The sequence below is a fragment of the Ailuropoda melanoleuca genome, chromosome 8 (genome assembly GCF_002007445.2).
Source record: "Ailuropoda melanoleuca isolate Jingjing chromosome 8, ASM200744v2, whole genome shotgun sequence".
NCBI classification, from domain to species: domain Eukaryota; kingdom Metazoa; phylum Chordata; class Mammalia; order Carnivora; family Ursidae; genus Ailuropoda; species Ailuropoda melanoleuca.
The window spans coordinates 50,631,046-50,647,053 of NC_048225.1; the positions used below are offsets into that span (position 1 = coordinate 50,631,046).

The 16,008-nt window shown below is 45.9% G+C and overlaps 1 protein-coding gene across 12 annotated transcripts in view; it reads left to right on the plus strand.

The window, feature by feature from the left end:
• TENM4 (teneurin transmembrane protein 4) overlaps positions 1 to 16,008 on the plus strand; it is a 721,916-nt gene that overhangs the window by 680,293 nt on the left and 25,615 nt on the right. For all 12 annotated transcript variants that reach the window (XM_034666260.1, XM_034666259.1, XM_034666261.1 and 9 more), the window contains one exon: positions 2,767 to 3,644. In XM_034666260.1, coding sequence (XP_034522151.1) covers positions 2,767 to 3,644 — 878 coding nt within the window. The remainder of the gene's footprint in view (positions 1 to 2,766; positions 3,645 to 16,008) is intronic.

The following is a 16,008-nucleotide window of genomic DNA, read 5'->3' on the forward strand; positions in this document are numbered from 1 at the left end:
CATTTGGCAATCCATTTCTTGAGAACAAATAACTCTGCAACAAGGCAGTCATCCCAGAGCACTTTGATAAAGGCACAGAATATAAAGAAGGACAGGGGAGAGGGAGCTCCATCCCCTCTCAGTACTGCAGAACACGGGAGCCGGAGCCAGAGGGACCACAGGAATTCTAAAGAATCGTTCCTCCATTGTGTTGATGGGATATTAAGCCTTGGCATGGCTGTCGCTCCTAGGAAGTGAAATCAGAGAAGCTTGTATGCTTGGTCTGCTCCAGAACCATCCCACAGGCTTCGTGACAGAGCCAGGACCGACTCCAAGAGCTCTGTTCTTTCTTTCCCAGGTGCCTTTGTGCACGCAGCAGGAAGGAGGGAGAGAGCAGGAAAGCACTTGTTCTTCCTCCTTCTCCTCTCCCTGTCCCCCTTCAGCCTCCCCTCCCACCCATCAGGGAGCCATCTTTTCATCATAATGACTGGCAGAAAGGTCTGGGCAAGCAAGTCCCCAAGGTGCCACAGGACCAAAAGGCATAAAATATTTAGCAGCCAGTGTTGACAAGAAACGGGTTTTAGGAAATTGAAAATTCCCCTGTCACTTTAGAGTAAACTGTTCTTGAAGCAGCCAAGGGCTGCTGTGACGCTGCGCTCCAGAGAGCCCTGGGAAGTGTGCAGGAGCGCCTCTGGCCAGAGGCTCTGGCTCCCCAGCTCTGTGGGGGCCAAGGGGCCCAGGCTGGGGGGAGGGGGGAGGAGACAGGAAGACCAGCAGGCAGGGCCTGAGGTTGGCCCTGAGCTGAAGGGTCAGATGGAGGTGGCCACATCTCATATGTATGTAATTTGCTCGGGTTTCTTTTTATATTAGTAAACGACCACATGGACGTTGTAGAAAATGTAAAAAGTTAAAAATTACAAGGAAGAAAGTTAAAATTACCCCAAACCCAAGTATGGTTAACATTTTGATGTATAACCCCCAAGCTTTTAATCTCCCCTCGATCTGTAATTTATCTAATTTGTGGTTGCCGTGTTTCCCCCAGTTTGATTCACACTATGCTTCCAATTCTGTAACCTGTTCTTTTCAACTAATACGTAGCAAGCATTTTCCCATGTCATTAAATATCCAGCCATAACATCACTTTTAATGGCTACACGGAGTATTCTGCCTTAGGGGCGAGCTAAATACTATCATTATTTAGCCAGTTCCCTGTCACTGGGCATTTGGGTTGGTTGTAGTTTTTCACCACTATGAAAAACGGCTGTGGTGTACACCCTTGTGGACAGGGGTGTACCAGAGTGAATTCCTGGGGGAGAAATTTCTGATCTAAAGTAATATGCGTGTTTAAGTAAGTCCGAAATTGGATGGAACGTCGAGGGTTTGCAGGGGGCTCAGGAACCTAAGGCGATGAGTCCCTAGGGGCGGGGTACCCAAATCGGATGGAGGCAACACTTCCAGCCCACGTACAGTGTGGCTGGATGACCCCTTGGGGACACAGCTGGCAGTGGCTTCCCTCAGTGCCAGCACCTCCCAGTGTGTGGAATCCAACAATCCGGCCTCCATGTCCACCAACAAAGCCTTCCTCACCTCAGACCCTGTCAGCAGCGTCCCCTGTGTGCCAGCCTGAAAGCCCACCATCGTCCCTGCCACCTTCCCGGCCTGGCGCAGAGGAGGCTCAGGCGTGGGCCCCGGGACCTTGGAACCCCTCATTCCCGGGGCCAGCTTCCTGAATCTCGTCCAGAAGGACCTGTTCTCGGAGGGGCAAGAAACCATTATCTCAGAGTGCACCTCCGTGTGCACGGGAGCCAGACAGGGCTCTTGTTTCGATGCACGTTCAGGTTTAGTAGGCCTGGTGAGACCTGCCGTCCTGCATTTCTTTCTTTTTTTTTTTTAAAGATTTTATTTATTTATTCTGACCAGCTCCCGTGTGATGTGCCGCTGGTCCAACAGTCACACCTGACAGAGAAAGGATTCCATTGTGATTCCCAGTCCCACGTTCGAATCACCAGAAAGCTTTTGTAAGCCTACCACTGCCTGAGCCCCACACTCGGGGCTGATTTCATTGAGCAGAGGTGGGATTTGGGCACCAATGCTTTCTAAAGTCACCACAGGTCATTGGAATGTGTGCCCAGATTTGAGAGTCACTGGTCTGGAACTGTCAGGGGCCATGGCTATTTTGTCTTTACATCCCCAGCATCTAGTCATGGGTTAATCCATGAATCCAATGGGTTGAGATGCCATCTTTCATACAGATATTATATCATCAGTTCGTGTAGACATCTGAACAGTTCCTGCCTCAGCCTCCAGACTCCCTCTGCCTCCCCTCCCACCTCCATCACATTAGCGGTCATTATTTGAGCGCTTATCGTGGGTCACGCACTTTGCACTATTGTCAGTCTTATTTTACAGATGTGAATACCGAGGCTCAGAGAGGCAAAGTAACTTCCCAAAGGTCATAATGGTGGGGCTAGGACCTGAACCTAGGCCTGGCTCCCAGGTCTATCTCCTGTTTACTTTTTTTGTTTCTTCGCCTTTTTTTTTTTCCTTTATATTCCCTTCTTTGTGTTTTGTGAGTCTAATGGAGATCATCAGGTGTCTCAGTGACAGCTCTTGCATGTTTCACTCTGATCAAGAGGCTGACATCCGTTGTTGATGACAAGCTGTTGTGAGATCAGTCAGGACAGTTGTGAAAGCGCTTGAGACATTCTTAGGAGCTATACAGGCTGGGGGAGGGTTAGTGGTGGGCACCCTGCCAGGCGTCTGAGTACCAGTTGTCTCTGTTGGCAGGTTCGCCTGGAGTGGCCCACAGACTTAGCCATCAACCCGATGGACAACTCCCTCTATGTCCTTGACAACAACGTGGTCCTGCAGATCTCTGAAAACCACCAGGTGCGCATTGTTGCCGGGAGACCCATGCACTGCCAGGTCCCCGGCATCGACCACTTCCTGCTGAGCAAGGTGGCCATCCATGCAACCCTGGAGTCAGCCACCGCCTTGGCTGTCTCACACAATGGGGTCCTGTACATTGCTGAGACCGACGAGAAGAAGACCAACCGCATCAGGCAGGTCACCACCAGTGGGGAGATCTCACTGGTTGCTGGGGCCCCCAGTGGCTGTGACTGTAAAAACGATGCCAACTGTGACTGTTTCTCTGGAGATGACGGCTATGCCAAGGATGCAAAGCTGAATACTCCATCTTCCTTGGCTGTGTGTGCCGATGGGGAGCTCTATGTGGCCGACCTGGGGAATATCCGAATTCGGTTTATCAGGAAGAACAAGCCCTTCCTCAACACCCAGAACATGTATGAGCTGTCCTCACCAATTGACCAGGAGCTCTACCTGTTTGATACCAGCGGAAAGCATCTGTACACCCAAAGTCTGCCCACGGGAGATTATCTGTACAACTTCACCTACACCGAGGATGGTGATGTCACACTCATCATGGACAACAACGGCAACATGGTGAACATCCACCGAGACTCTACCGGGATGCCTCTCTGGCTGGTGGTCCCAGATGGCCAAGTGTACTGGGTGACCATGGGCATCAACAGCGCACTCAAGAGCGTGACCACACAAGGACACGAGTTGGCCATGATGACATACCATGGCAACTCTGGCCTTCTGGCAACCAAAAGCAATGAAAATGGATGGACAACATTTTATGAGTAAGTATCACCACAAGGGCGTTTGATGGTTTTGTTTCATGAGATGTACGATTAGAGGTGAGTTGGGAGACTGTTAATTTTTGGATAGATTTCATTTTGGCTCAGAATTTGGGATGCATACCATTACCTACAACTTGTTCTGCATGTTCATATCGCGGACGATCGCTGCTAGGAAAGAACCTGATGCAGTAGAAAAGGCATGAACGTTAGGAGATTTGGTTTGCGTCTCTCTAGGCCTCTGTTGCCACATCTGTACAATGGAAATCTGCCCAACATCCCCCAGGGAGCTAATGGAGATGAAACGTACTTGACAGTGTGCTAGAGTCTTCAGATGACCACTTCCAGAAAACAATGGCAAGTTCCATGTAGATGAATTGCCCACGTAATCGAACCTTACATCTTCAGGCTTTAGAACTTTCTTTTTTTTCATTTTAACCATTTGGGGTGGAACTTAACAAATGCTTTCCATGCCTCCCTTCTCAAACCCATTATAGAGCCATAATGAAACCTTTTTCTTTATGAGTCAAAGTCATTAATAAGGAACAACTGCAATTGCTTATTACAACAGAAGGGAGGGCACGAGGCTACAGAACCCTTCCCTCCTGCCCAAAAAGAGTTCCAAACTGTTTTGATAAGCTCCCGTGTGGCAGGGTATCATTTTACTGCTTCCTCCCCCAGTGTGGCACTACGGTGTCACTTTGTGTTTTGGTCGTGGCACCCACCACGAGGAGCTCACTTCCCTTTCCCTCCTCCAAGGTAGGGCTTCTCGAATGATGTGGTCAGAAAACCATAAGTTCAGCTTGTTCTGTCCTAGCCAGAATCAAAGACGTGTGTCTGCGCACTTTCTACAGGAGCTAACGTAATGAATGGACTTTGTACCTTCTCTTTTCGCCACTTAGATTTTTTTTTTCAAGGTCTTAGCCATGTTCCAAACAACTGAGAGTGCTAAATATGTGACCGTTAAACAGGTATGCAGGAGGTAGGGAGGAAGTAGCCTTGCTGAGCACCAGAGATGGACTAGGAATCACACTGCTGCACTTAATCCTCATAACAGCTCTGGAAGATGAGTGATAGAATCCGTTTTACAGGAACAGAAACTGAGGCTCAGCGAGGCTCACCATTCCCTAGTGAGAACGCGGCAGAACCGGGATCACAAACTAAGTCTGTCTGATGCCAGGGCTTCTGCACTGTCAGCTCTGCCCGGCTGCCTCCTGCTGGGTTTGTTAATCCCAAATGGACTTAAATCCTTGAACTGTAAATTTTTCTCAAGCTTGATCAAGCGTCCGTTTCTCATAGTCCTGGAATCCAAAAGCAAAAGATCTTTAATAGATTTTTAAAGACAATTTGCACCCAAAAAATATCACGGCAATTTGTACAAAGTTCACTGGCTAAATTCCTGTTGCCAAACAAGGGCCTCGTTAATTACAAAGAAAGACAAAGATCCAGGAAACAGCAATTATCTCGATTAACTCATTGAAATGGAAATACACTAAATAATTCAATTTTCCTCCATTGCCCAATGGAAATATGTTATTCGTTATTTGGCTGATACAGGGGTTTCTTTGTCAGAGCGAGTGGGCACACTCAGTTCCCAAGGTCACTCCTTCAAATCCCAAACCTAATGCTTACGTATCACTGCACCTGTTGCTCTCGACCAACACTGAAACCTAAAACCATTTCCTATACCTCCACCAGAGGTCCCTATTCCCTGTCTTCCCTGTCTTCCTCGATGAAATATATAGTCATCGTTGTTTTATGAAGAAGAAAAGGTAGCATATAATCACTTTCTAGAAAATGGCCTTTGGAATTCCAAAGAATCCCCTGAGAATGGAAAACAAAAGCCCTAAAATTAAAAGAGAAACTTACTTATCTTGACATCCTACTGTGTGCCAAGATCTTTCCAATTTCATTTTCACAGCAACCTCAGACCAGAGAAATTATCATCCACAGCTTTTGCAGAGGAGCAGACCGAGGCACAGAGAGATTAGGAAGCAGTCTAAAATTACACAGTGATGCATCACAGAGCCAGAACACAAATCCGGGTTCTTTCACTGACACTGAGTAGGCGCACCTGAGTTCTCTGTGGCTTCTCTCTATAGTATCTACTGTATGGGGTTAGTCTGAGGTTCAAAATGTCAATGAGATAAACTATGGAAACGCGATGTCTTACTCATCAGCAGTTCTCAACTGATAGCCGCTGCTGTCATCATCATCCTCGTCATCTTCGTCATTTCAAGCAAGATGAGTGGACGTACCAGTAATTGCAGAAATACTGTTTGGGCATGAAAGGTAGTACCCGGGAGCAGCAGCAAGTAAACTAGTCAAAGGAGCAAGCAAGAGATATTGTTAAAGTAGGTAGGAATTAGAACTTAGGCTAGAGGAGCAGAATCGAATGTCAAGTCTGAGGGATCGAGGTAAGAATTAGGAAAGGGGTCCGGTCCCTGAGAATATCCAAACTGGGCTGGAAAAAGGCATGCAGGTCAAGGAAAAATGGTTCAGCTCAGACTATGAACAAAGCCACGGTACAAGATAGCTATTTTCACTGAATGTTGGCCATGTGGCTCAGGGGCTGGCTGGCTGGTTTCCAGACCTAGGTTTCAACCGGACAGAACTCAAGCTTCCCCTACCCTATTTCAGGGCCATTGTGAGGATCAACAAATTAAATAAATACGAAAGGTAAAAATACTTGCAAACTGTGAAGCTCCCAAGAAGTAAGGATGCAGTGTTATCATTATTGTGCTGTTGCTTTTTCCTTTTCTATTCTTTTTTTTTTTTTTTAAGTAGGCTCCACACCCAGCACAGAGCCCAACACGGGGCCTGAACTCATTACCCTGAGATCAAGACCTGAGCTGAGATCGAGAGTCGGACGCTTAACCGACTCAGCCACCCAGGCGCCCCGTTATTGTGGTGTTTCTTAACACAGATTCTGACAGATTTTGCCAAAGTGCATTGCTCTAGTGAATTTTCTACTTTTAGCTCCGTGAGGCAGTTTAGCAGATTCCAATCCAAACACTCTAATATTTAAAAAAAAAAAAAAATCAGCCCAGGTTTGCCTGTAACATGGGCTGTTATTGAAACAAGTTTTAAGTTGGCTTTATTGATCCAACAGATTAAATAATACATCTAAAACATCACACGCTGCAGAGCAACCTGACTTAGGAGTTCACAGTTCTGGGGAATGAAGGTTCCCTTCTTCCCCTCAGCCCACAGGTCTGCTGGCAGAAAACCTCAAAGAACCCTGTAATGCCGTCCTCATCTCCAGTGTGTGGCATCATTAATTTCAGACTGGGCTCCTGGCCAGATGGCGCTCAGTGGCTAAGAAAATGGCCTGGTGAGCATGAGGCAGGTTCCAAAATTCACTTGCTGGCTGGTGGGCATGAGCAGCTGGCTGCCTGAAGTTTCACAGGGTAAGTGGCTCTGGCATCCCGTGGTGCCCTGTGACAGCTCCTGTCAGAGTTCTGCTCACGCTAACTACTGGGAGACCCTAACTCATGCACCTCTGTCTCAAGCTCAGGGCTTGCCACCTAGAAGGTGCTCAGTAAATGTTTCATGAGTGAAATGTAAATACAGGGAAGGGAAATAAAGAAGGGGGGGGGGAACATGCCATAGTGGGAAGAACATCAGATCCCAGCTCCAGCATTATCACCACATCCAGCAGGACACAGAACTCAACTCAAATGGTCCAAATGAAGACACTTGGCTTTGGGGGTTTGCTGGAGGATGTAAGAGCTAGAAAGTGCACCATTCCCAAACTTACAGTAGGAATAAGCTAGACAAAGGGCAGATTCATGAGTTTTTCTTAAACTCCTTCTCAGAGGTCACAGGGCAACCACCTAGCCAAACGCAAGGAGAAAGACTCCTGAGGAGAGAGACAAGATGTGAGCACTGGCTTACTGGGGGGCGGTCAATGCAGCTGGCCAGAAGGGTTCGGCTAGGGGGACTGGTGAATTTATGAAGGCTAAGTGTGTCCTGGCAAGAGAGTCTGAAGACATTAGAGGCTGCAGAAACTGGGTGGGAGAACCCATATCCTCTTCATAACCTCTCTCCACAGCCCGACTGGGTACTCTCAGAGAAGAGTAGAGAAAGATGTGAGAAAGCGTCTACTGTGGTGGACTTGGGAGAGGGGCACAAATATCTGCCAGCTGCACCCAGACGACTCACCTTATTCCATATGGAACAAAAGCCTTAATCTGTGGGGAGAAGGGCAACTAACACTGCCCTCCTTAGGCACTGGTGGAGACCCACTGCCCCTGATGAGGGAAGAGAAAAAATTTTTAACTTCTTTTAGGAGGGGAAAGGGATATGTAACGGGCCAAGAATTACAGCAGGAAGAGAGACAGGAGGACTGAAGAGGCCACACTTTTGAGACTCAGGGACACATGGATAAGAGTGGGGCTTGCTCAGAATAATGGAGAACTCTCTAGCTCACCACCCACTGCTGCCACCCTTTAGCTAAAAAGCCAAACACAACAATGGAAAGAGATAAAAAGAGAAACATAACTACTGTGAAAGAGATAAAAGAGGGACAAGAGCCTGGGAAGAGATCCTCCCTGAGGCATAGCACAGACAGGGGACCTAAAGCTTAGGGTGGAGTCGACACAAAGAAAAAAAAAGTCCTCTAACAAACCAGTTTTAGCACCCTAAACACAAGGTATTGCTAGAGGAATGTAAAGCCTGTAATGCACTAAAGTTAGCCAGAGAAACATCAAACTTCAAAGCCAGCCCAAATCCTAACTAAGTTAACTCACACCCCTTCACTGAAGTCCTACCAGAAGGAAATTCATACCCATTTCCACGCATAAAACCTGTTACCTCATTCTTTGCTCTGCTACACAAGATGTCCAACTGAGCATACAAAAAAGGCTAGAAAAAGCAACGCACTCCCAAGAGACAAAGGTATCATCAGAACCACACTTAGATATGACTCATATGTTGAAACTATCTTTCAGGGGATTTAAAATAACTGTAATTATGTTAAAAGCTTTAACGGAAAAGGTGAACAATATGAAAGATCAGATGGATAATTTCAGCAGAGAAATGGTAACTATAAGAAAAAATCAAATGGAAATCTAGGAATGAAAACCAGTTACAGAGATGAAGAATGCCTTTAATGAGCTTATCTGACACAGATGAAGAAAGAAGATGGGTCAATAGAAACTACCCAAACTTGAAATACAAAGAGAAAAAAATAGTGAAAAAAATACAAAACCCAGGCATCCAAGAGCTAGGAGGCAATATCATCTGGTCTAATACAAACGCACAGATCTTCCTTGACTTACAATGGGATTACATCCTCACAAACCTATTGTAAGTTGAAAATATTCTAAGTCAAAAATGCATTTTATATACCTTACCTACCAAACATCTTTAGCCTAGCCTACCTTAGATGTGCTTCGAACACTTACGTTAGCCTACAGCTGGGCAAAAGCATCTAATACAAAGCCGATTTTATAATAAAGTGTTGAATATCTCCTGTAATTTACCAAATACTATACTGAAAGTGAAAAAGACAATGGGTATATGGGTACAGAATGGTTGTCAATGTATTGGTTGTTTACCCTCAAGATTCTGGTGGCTGACTGGGAACGACAGCTCGCTGCTTCTGCCCAGCATGAGAGTCATACCACGTATCACTAGCGTGGGAGAGGATCAAAATTCAAAGTATGAAAAAATAAAAATAGAAGGCCAAAATCAGTTTATTCTTAAAAAAAAAAAAGTTCAAAGTATGGTTTCTCCTGAGTTCGTATCACTTTTGCACCATCATAAAGTCAAAAAATCATAACTCAAACCACTGTAAGTCAGGCACCACCTATAATTCAAATTCTAAGAGAAGAGAAAAAGAACAAGGCAGAAGAAATATTTGAAGAAACAATGGTCAAGAATTATCCATAAGTAATGACAGACACCAAATCACAGACCCAAAAAGTTCAGAAAACACCAAGCAGAGTACACACACACATGCGCACACATATATACATCTTAGGCATATATTCAAAATACGAAAGAAAAAGAGAAAATCTTGAAAGCAGATGGAGGGGGAGGCATTTTAGAGCAACAAAGATAAGAATTACAGTAGCCTTCTCATCAGAAAGCATGCAGGCTAGAAGACAGAAATGCTGAAAAAACAAAACAAAACCAAAACAAAAAAACCCTGTCAACCCAGAATTCTATACCCAGGAAAAATATCTTCCCCATAAAGAAACGTTATAGAGGTAGAGGCAGGGATAAGGGAACCAACAAAGAATGGTGAGGCACGCAGACACTAAAAACAGTGAACAACCAGGACCGACCCTGAGACTCAAGGGCAAGGTGGGGCAGGAACAGGATATTGTTACTGAAGCACCCAGTGGGAGCCATAACCAGGAAGAAGAAGCTATCTCATAGAAACTATAATCATGGACACATGCAGCCACTATTAGAAATATGGCACCGAAGGAGATAGGGAGTAAGGAAAACTTCTCCTCCTGACCTCCAGTCTCTTGCCAGTGCCTACCATTGACTGAATCCAACCAAAAGCAAGCCAGAAGGGGGGCCCCAGTGCCGGGGTCTGTGGGGTCAGCTCCTGTAGGCACAGAGAAAAGCAGAGAATGGACCTGAGGGGAGAGAATGACCAGCACGACACTGCTTGGCTCTGTGACGTTGTACACAAGTGGCAGAGCCAGGATTCAATCGCACACCTCCCTGAATCCTTTCCACCAGATGCACTGCTTCAAGTACAACATCAGCAAGAGATAAGACCTACAGTGGTAGGGTGGGCCAAATCTTAGAAATCCCAAAAGCTAGAATTCATTGGGGGGACTTAATTCTGTAGGGAACAGGCAGGAGGTATAAGTTTCCATTGCAGAATCCAAAAAGGACCCAGCTCTGGTACAATTTTGGAGAAGATCATGATGTAGGAATGCCATCTCTTACAGGGACCTGAGGCCAAGGGAACTATCGTGTGCATGGGCTGTGAATCCTGTTTATTCACAGAGAATGTGGTATCCAATTCCTCTCATTGACAATGGTGGCATTTGAAAGAATCGTAGATGAAACTCAAAAATCACATCTTTTTTTTCGAACTAAAAAAATCCCAATCAGCAAAAGTTAGTATCAGAGAAGCAATTTGGCATTTTCCTCACCAGCTGCAACATAGTAAGTGGCTTGAGATGTGAAATATTGAGTGTGAAGAAGAAAACCTTGCAATGTGTGTGAAGATACCCTTTAGCGATCCTCTTCTGAGAGCCAAGTTCACAGCAACTATATGAATGTTTTATGTGTTTTCTTTTCCCATTCTCCAAAGATGCTCCAGGAAAATGGAGTGAAGAAAAATCCATGGAAAGAAATAATGAAAAGCCAATCATCTGGCCATCTTGATCATACCCCCTAGATGGGGGGGTTGGCATCACTACAAAGTCAGTTGCAGTGGTATCAAAGCAAAGCATCTCGAAGAGAAAACTGTTTTCTTGACCCATGTGAGATTTCCAAACAATTTTTTCTTTAACATAGTGATGAACACAAAGGTTTTTCCCTGAAACAGCATTACTCTTAGGGGAAGCTTGATGAAAGCACACAGACTTTAAGGTCAGACAGACTTGACTTTGAATCTATATTCCTCGACTAGCCATGTGATCTTAGGCAAGTCAGGAATCCTTCCTGAGCCTCAGCTTCACCAGTTGCGAAATGACAATAATAACGCCCACCTCAGAAGACAGTGATGAGCATTGTCCTCGGCACCTAAACGGGTATCAATGTTCGTGAACTTTCCCTTCCTCATACGGAAGGGGGGAGGTGAAAGGGGTGAAATTCTTAGTTTTTCTCAATCCACATCTTGAAAAAACAATAACAATATCTGTTGTTTATTTACTTATTCACTCATTCATCTAAGAAATATGTATTGAGTACCTTTTATGTTCTGGGTACTCTTGTGGGCATGAGAACACAGACAAGGTCTCTATCTTCATGGAGCTTATATTATAATAGGAAGAGACAGATAACAGACAAATAAACACATAAGTAATATAATAAGTATAATGAAGACAATAAAATAAGGTAATGTGGCCAAGATGAGAGGACCCATCTATTTCAGGGAAAGCCTCACGGAAGTGATAACATTTGAACAGAAATAGGAGTCATGAAAGGAGCTAGCCACACCAGGATTGGAGGGAAGAGCATTCTGAGCAAAAAGAACAGTTAAGTGTGAGCGCCCCAAGCCTGGCTTGAGCTTGGCATGTTTGAAGAACAGATGTAGTGGAACACAAGAAGGGTGGAGGGGTCGGGTTCAAACTGAAATCAGAAAGAGAGGCGGGAAGAAACAGGTCCTTCAGCCAACATTCATTTACATTATTGAACATCTGCTATATGCCAGGCACTCTTCGAAGTTCTGGGATCGATCAGTGACCAAAGGCCCTTCTATCAGGGACTTGACATTCTAGGGAAGTCAGTCTCATGGGGCCCTGCAGGCCCTCGTTAAAAAAAAAAAATACATTTCACTTTAAATAGGTCACCTTGTTTGAACTTCACAGTATCTTTCTCAGATAAGTGTTATAATCTCATTTTTATAGAGAAGAAAACAGAGGCTCCCAGAGGTTATGGTATATGACCTGCCTGAAATCGTATCATTTGTGATGTGTTGGGGTTGATGGTTCGTGGGAAAACACAACTGAGTGCCCGTCCTCTAGGGTTGCAGTGCTGGCAAAGGTAGAGCCTCGTCAAAGCCTAGAACGTCTGGCTCCAAGCACTTTCCCGTACCAACCCGTTCCTTCCTCTTGGTTTGAAAGAAAGAAATTTGCCAGTACTTTAGGTAAAGCCAAAACAGACGCAACTGAGCCATTGTCCAGAAATCTCCCAATCATGGGGCCAGGGCTTGAGGCAGCCACTTGGAATCCAGAGAGGCCCGCGAACTGTCCCACCTCATTGGGTGGCACCAACCGTCTTTCTCTCAGCAGCTCTGTAGCAGGAAGAGAAGGACTCCACAGAGTGGGCAGGGGGCACAGGTGTTCAGGGCCCCCAGGATGGGCAGTCCCAGTTCCTCCCCGCAGAGGAAGAAGCAGCAGTGGTCTGATGGGGTAATCACAGGTATGGATCAGGCCGCAGAGAGATCCGGTGGCGTTTCCCAAGCTCTGGAAGGCACTGAAATGAATGAATAAGAGACAAGAAAATTCTATAAATTGGCTGTTCTATTTGATGTTCATTTAATTAAGACATTCAGTCCCTCTAATGGAAAATGTGAGGAGTGGAAATTACTGTTTTTCGGCCATCTCGTATAAAATGAAAACCAGATCTTGAAGGCATGAGGCTTTTCATTGTATCTTCTTCAAGCTCAATTTAATTATGTATTACAGGCCACCTTCAATAATAATTACAATTGTCTGCCTTTATGCAAAGGCTCTTTCTGTCTTGGAGACCAAAGCTCCGGGGAGATGCCTACGGAGATTGGTGAAGGACCATTTAGTGAAAGCAGTTGTTTCTGTATTTGCACGTTCAGCAGATGTTTATCATGTACCTACTGTGTGTCAAGCCTCTGTCAAGTCCTGCAGGAGACAGTGTTTGAATGAATCATGGTCTCCCCTTTCCAACAGAGCAGCAAAGGGGCCTCACATAGCCAATCATGTATTCATTTATTTGTTCAAATAGCATTCCCTGCCCATCTTCTCTCTGTCAGTCGCAATGCTGGAGAAGAACAGATGAACTGAGAGCCAGTCCTCCAGGGTCCCATTGCTGGCAGGTGGTAGACTCCAGATTCCCAGCCTGTCTGATTCCACAGTCCTGTCCCTACTCAAACACTCCCAGCTTGTACATGAGCTGTTACAATGCAGGGAACCCATTCTGCAAGGCAGCTGTGCCCGAGTATCACCGGGAGAAGGGACGGGAGAGAGACCAGGGAAAGCTTTACGAGGCGGCATTTGAGCAAGGTCATATTAAAGTAGTACTGAAGTGACATCTGCCCCCTAACCTGTGATCTCCCTATCAATACTTATTGGTAAGACTCTAAAACTCCTTTTTAAGTATCTTGCATGGCATAATAAAATCTTTTGTATCTGGTTAGATCAGGAAATTACATAGTCTAAGTAAGTCGTCTCAGTAAAGAGTATGTACGTGGATAACAGGTGTTCAGAGAACCAGACTAGAACAGCATACCCATCCCATGAAACTATTGAACTGGAATGGATCTTCCCACTGATTTAAGATGACTCAGGATCTGACAGGACTCAGCCTACTCGCAGACCACAGATATAGCTAAGATGACCAGGGCAGAGCCAGTTTGGGGGTCTTGATTTAGGGCTTAGAAATTTGGGGTACCCTAGTAATATATACTGAAAAGGCCTGGAGATTGTTGTTGGCAGATGTCCTATAAGTGAGACTCTTCCATATATGCCAGTAATTTATTTTTTAACTGAGGGTTTTGGGGGGGGCTAGCCTGGTGAAGGATATTAAGGAGGGCACGTATTGCATGGAGCACTGGGTGTTATACGCAAACAATGAATCATGGAACACTACATCAAAAAAAATTAAATTAAAATTAAAAAATATAAGTGATAGAGAAAGAGAGAGAGTGTGCGCGCATGTGGCGGGGGGGGGCAGGGGGCAGAGGAAAAGGGAGAGAGAGAATCTTAAGCAGGCTTTACACCTGGCACAGAACCCAATACAGGGCTCCATCTCACGTCCCTGAGATCACGACCTAAGCTGAAATCAAGAGTTGGACACTTAACCAACTGAGCCACTCAGGCACTCCATGATGCCAGTAATTTAAAAGGGCCTCTTCCCCAAGATGGCCATGCTCATGAGCTCTCTGTACATGACATTATTTGGGTGGTCACTTTTCTGATTATGAAAATAATCCATGTTCATTATTTAAAAATCTTGGGAATATAAAATATCACCTGTAATTCTACCTCCCAGAGATAATCACTCTAAACATTTTTGTGAAATTCCTTCCTATTCAAATTTCCAGCCACCATAAAGAGTTGAAAAGAACACCACCTCCCCTAGAATTAAAGGGAGCAGAGCTCTGAGAGCATCTCCAGGACAGAGAGGCTTTAGGACAAACCTTCCAGATCTTTATCCCAAGACTCACCCTCCTTCCTAGCAGCAGTCTCTCAGAATCACCTCCTCACCCAGCTCTGAGGGGCACCCTGCACCTGTGACCCTCCGGTCCGGTTTATAAGCCACATCATCACCCTCCCCGTTGCCAGACTGATGCTTTCTTACAAGAACCTGACTCAGTGCTAAGGAAGAAAGATGAGAAATCATGACGAGAAGCAGGTTTCCAAAGCCCTTAAGGTGCCAATAAGAGAGCCAGAAGGATTGATACAGCCCACACCCTTGCCCCGCCAAGGCCAAGCCCAAGGTGTGTGTTAGAGATCCCTGTGCTGCTTGTCCCCCTTCCTCAGACGTCAGAAACAGAGAGATTCAACTGATCCCAGAGTTGGTCTTGGGTCAAGGACTCAGATGAGTCATTCAAAAGACCTTTAACCAGCACCCCGTCTGTGGCAGACTGTGCCAAGGACTGTTGGCATCCAACATGAAGAGTGCCGTGGTCAGTCCCAGGCACAGGGACAGAAAGAGTTGGCAGAGGGCAAAATCGATGCAGCACCCACATCTGACCTTGGGCAGAAAATGGCTCAGCAAATTTCAGCCTAGTCTCACCTCCCAAGTCTCACTGTAGTCTTAGAAGCCACAGCACCCAGGCGTCCCAGCGGGAAGCCAGGCGCAGCTCAAGGATCATGGGAAGAGCCAGGACAGCGCTAAACACTCGGGCCTTCCATTTCACCATCTTTAAATCCCTCGGGGCCCAGAGGTCAGCTTTAGTAAGGGCAAAGCAGGGGGAAATGTCCAGTAGGGAGACCAGGAGTCCATGGGGGAGACCTACAACTGAAGCCATGCACCAGCTTGAGCGTGAGCAGAAGTCAGAAATACATCTGGATGAAGACCTTTTTTTTTTTTTTTTAAGATTTTATTTCTTTATTTGATGGAGAGAGGCAGCGAGAGAGGGAACACAAGCAGGGGGAGTGGGAGAGGGAGAAGCAGGCTTCCCACTGAGCAGGGAGCCTGATGCGGGGCTCTATCGCAGAACGCTGGGATCATGACCTGAGCCGAAGGCAGACGTTTAACGACGGAGCCACCCAGGTGCCCCTGGATGAAGACCTTTTTTCCCATTCACACACAAGTGGAAAAAGGCTATTAAACCGGTACCTTTTTACACTTCTGCCTCCCACAATTAAAAATTATAACTGAAGTGTTAATAGCCTGTTCCCTGCCATCTCCCGACCACTCTGCCGCTCGGAGAACCCACGCAACAGACACTTGCAGATGGACAGCACAGAAATGCTGGGCGAGGGTAGAGAAGCAAGTGGCAGCTTGGAAGCAGATTGATCTGAGCTTG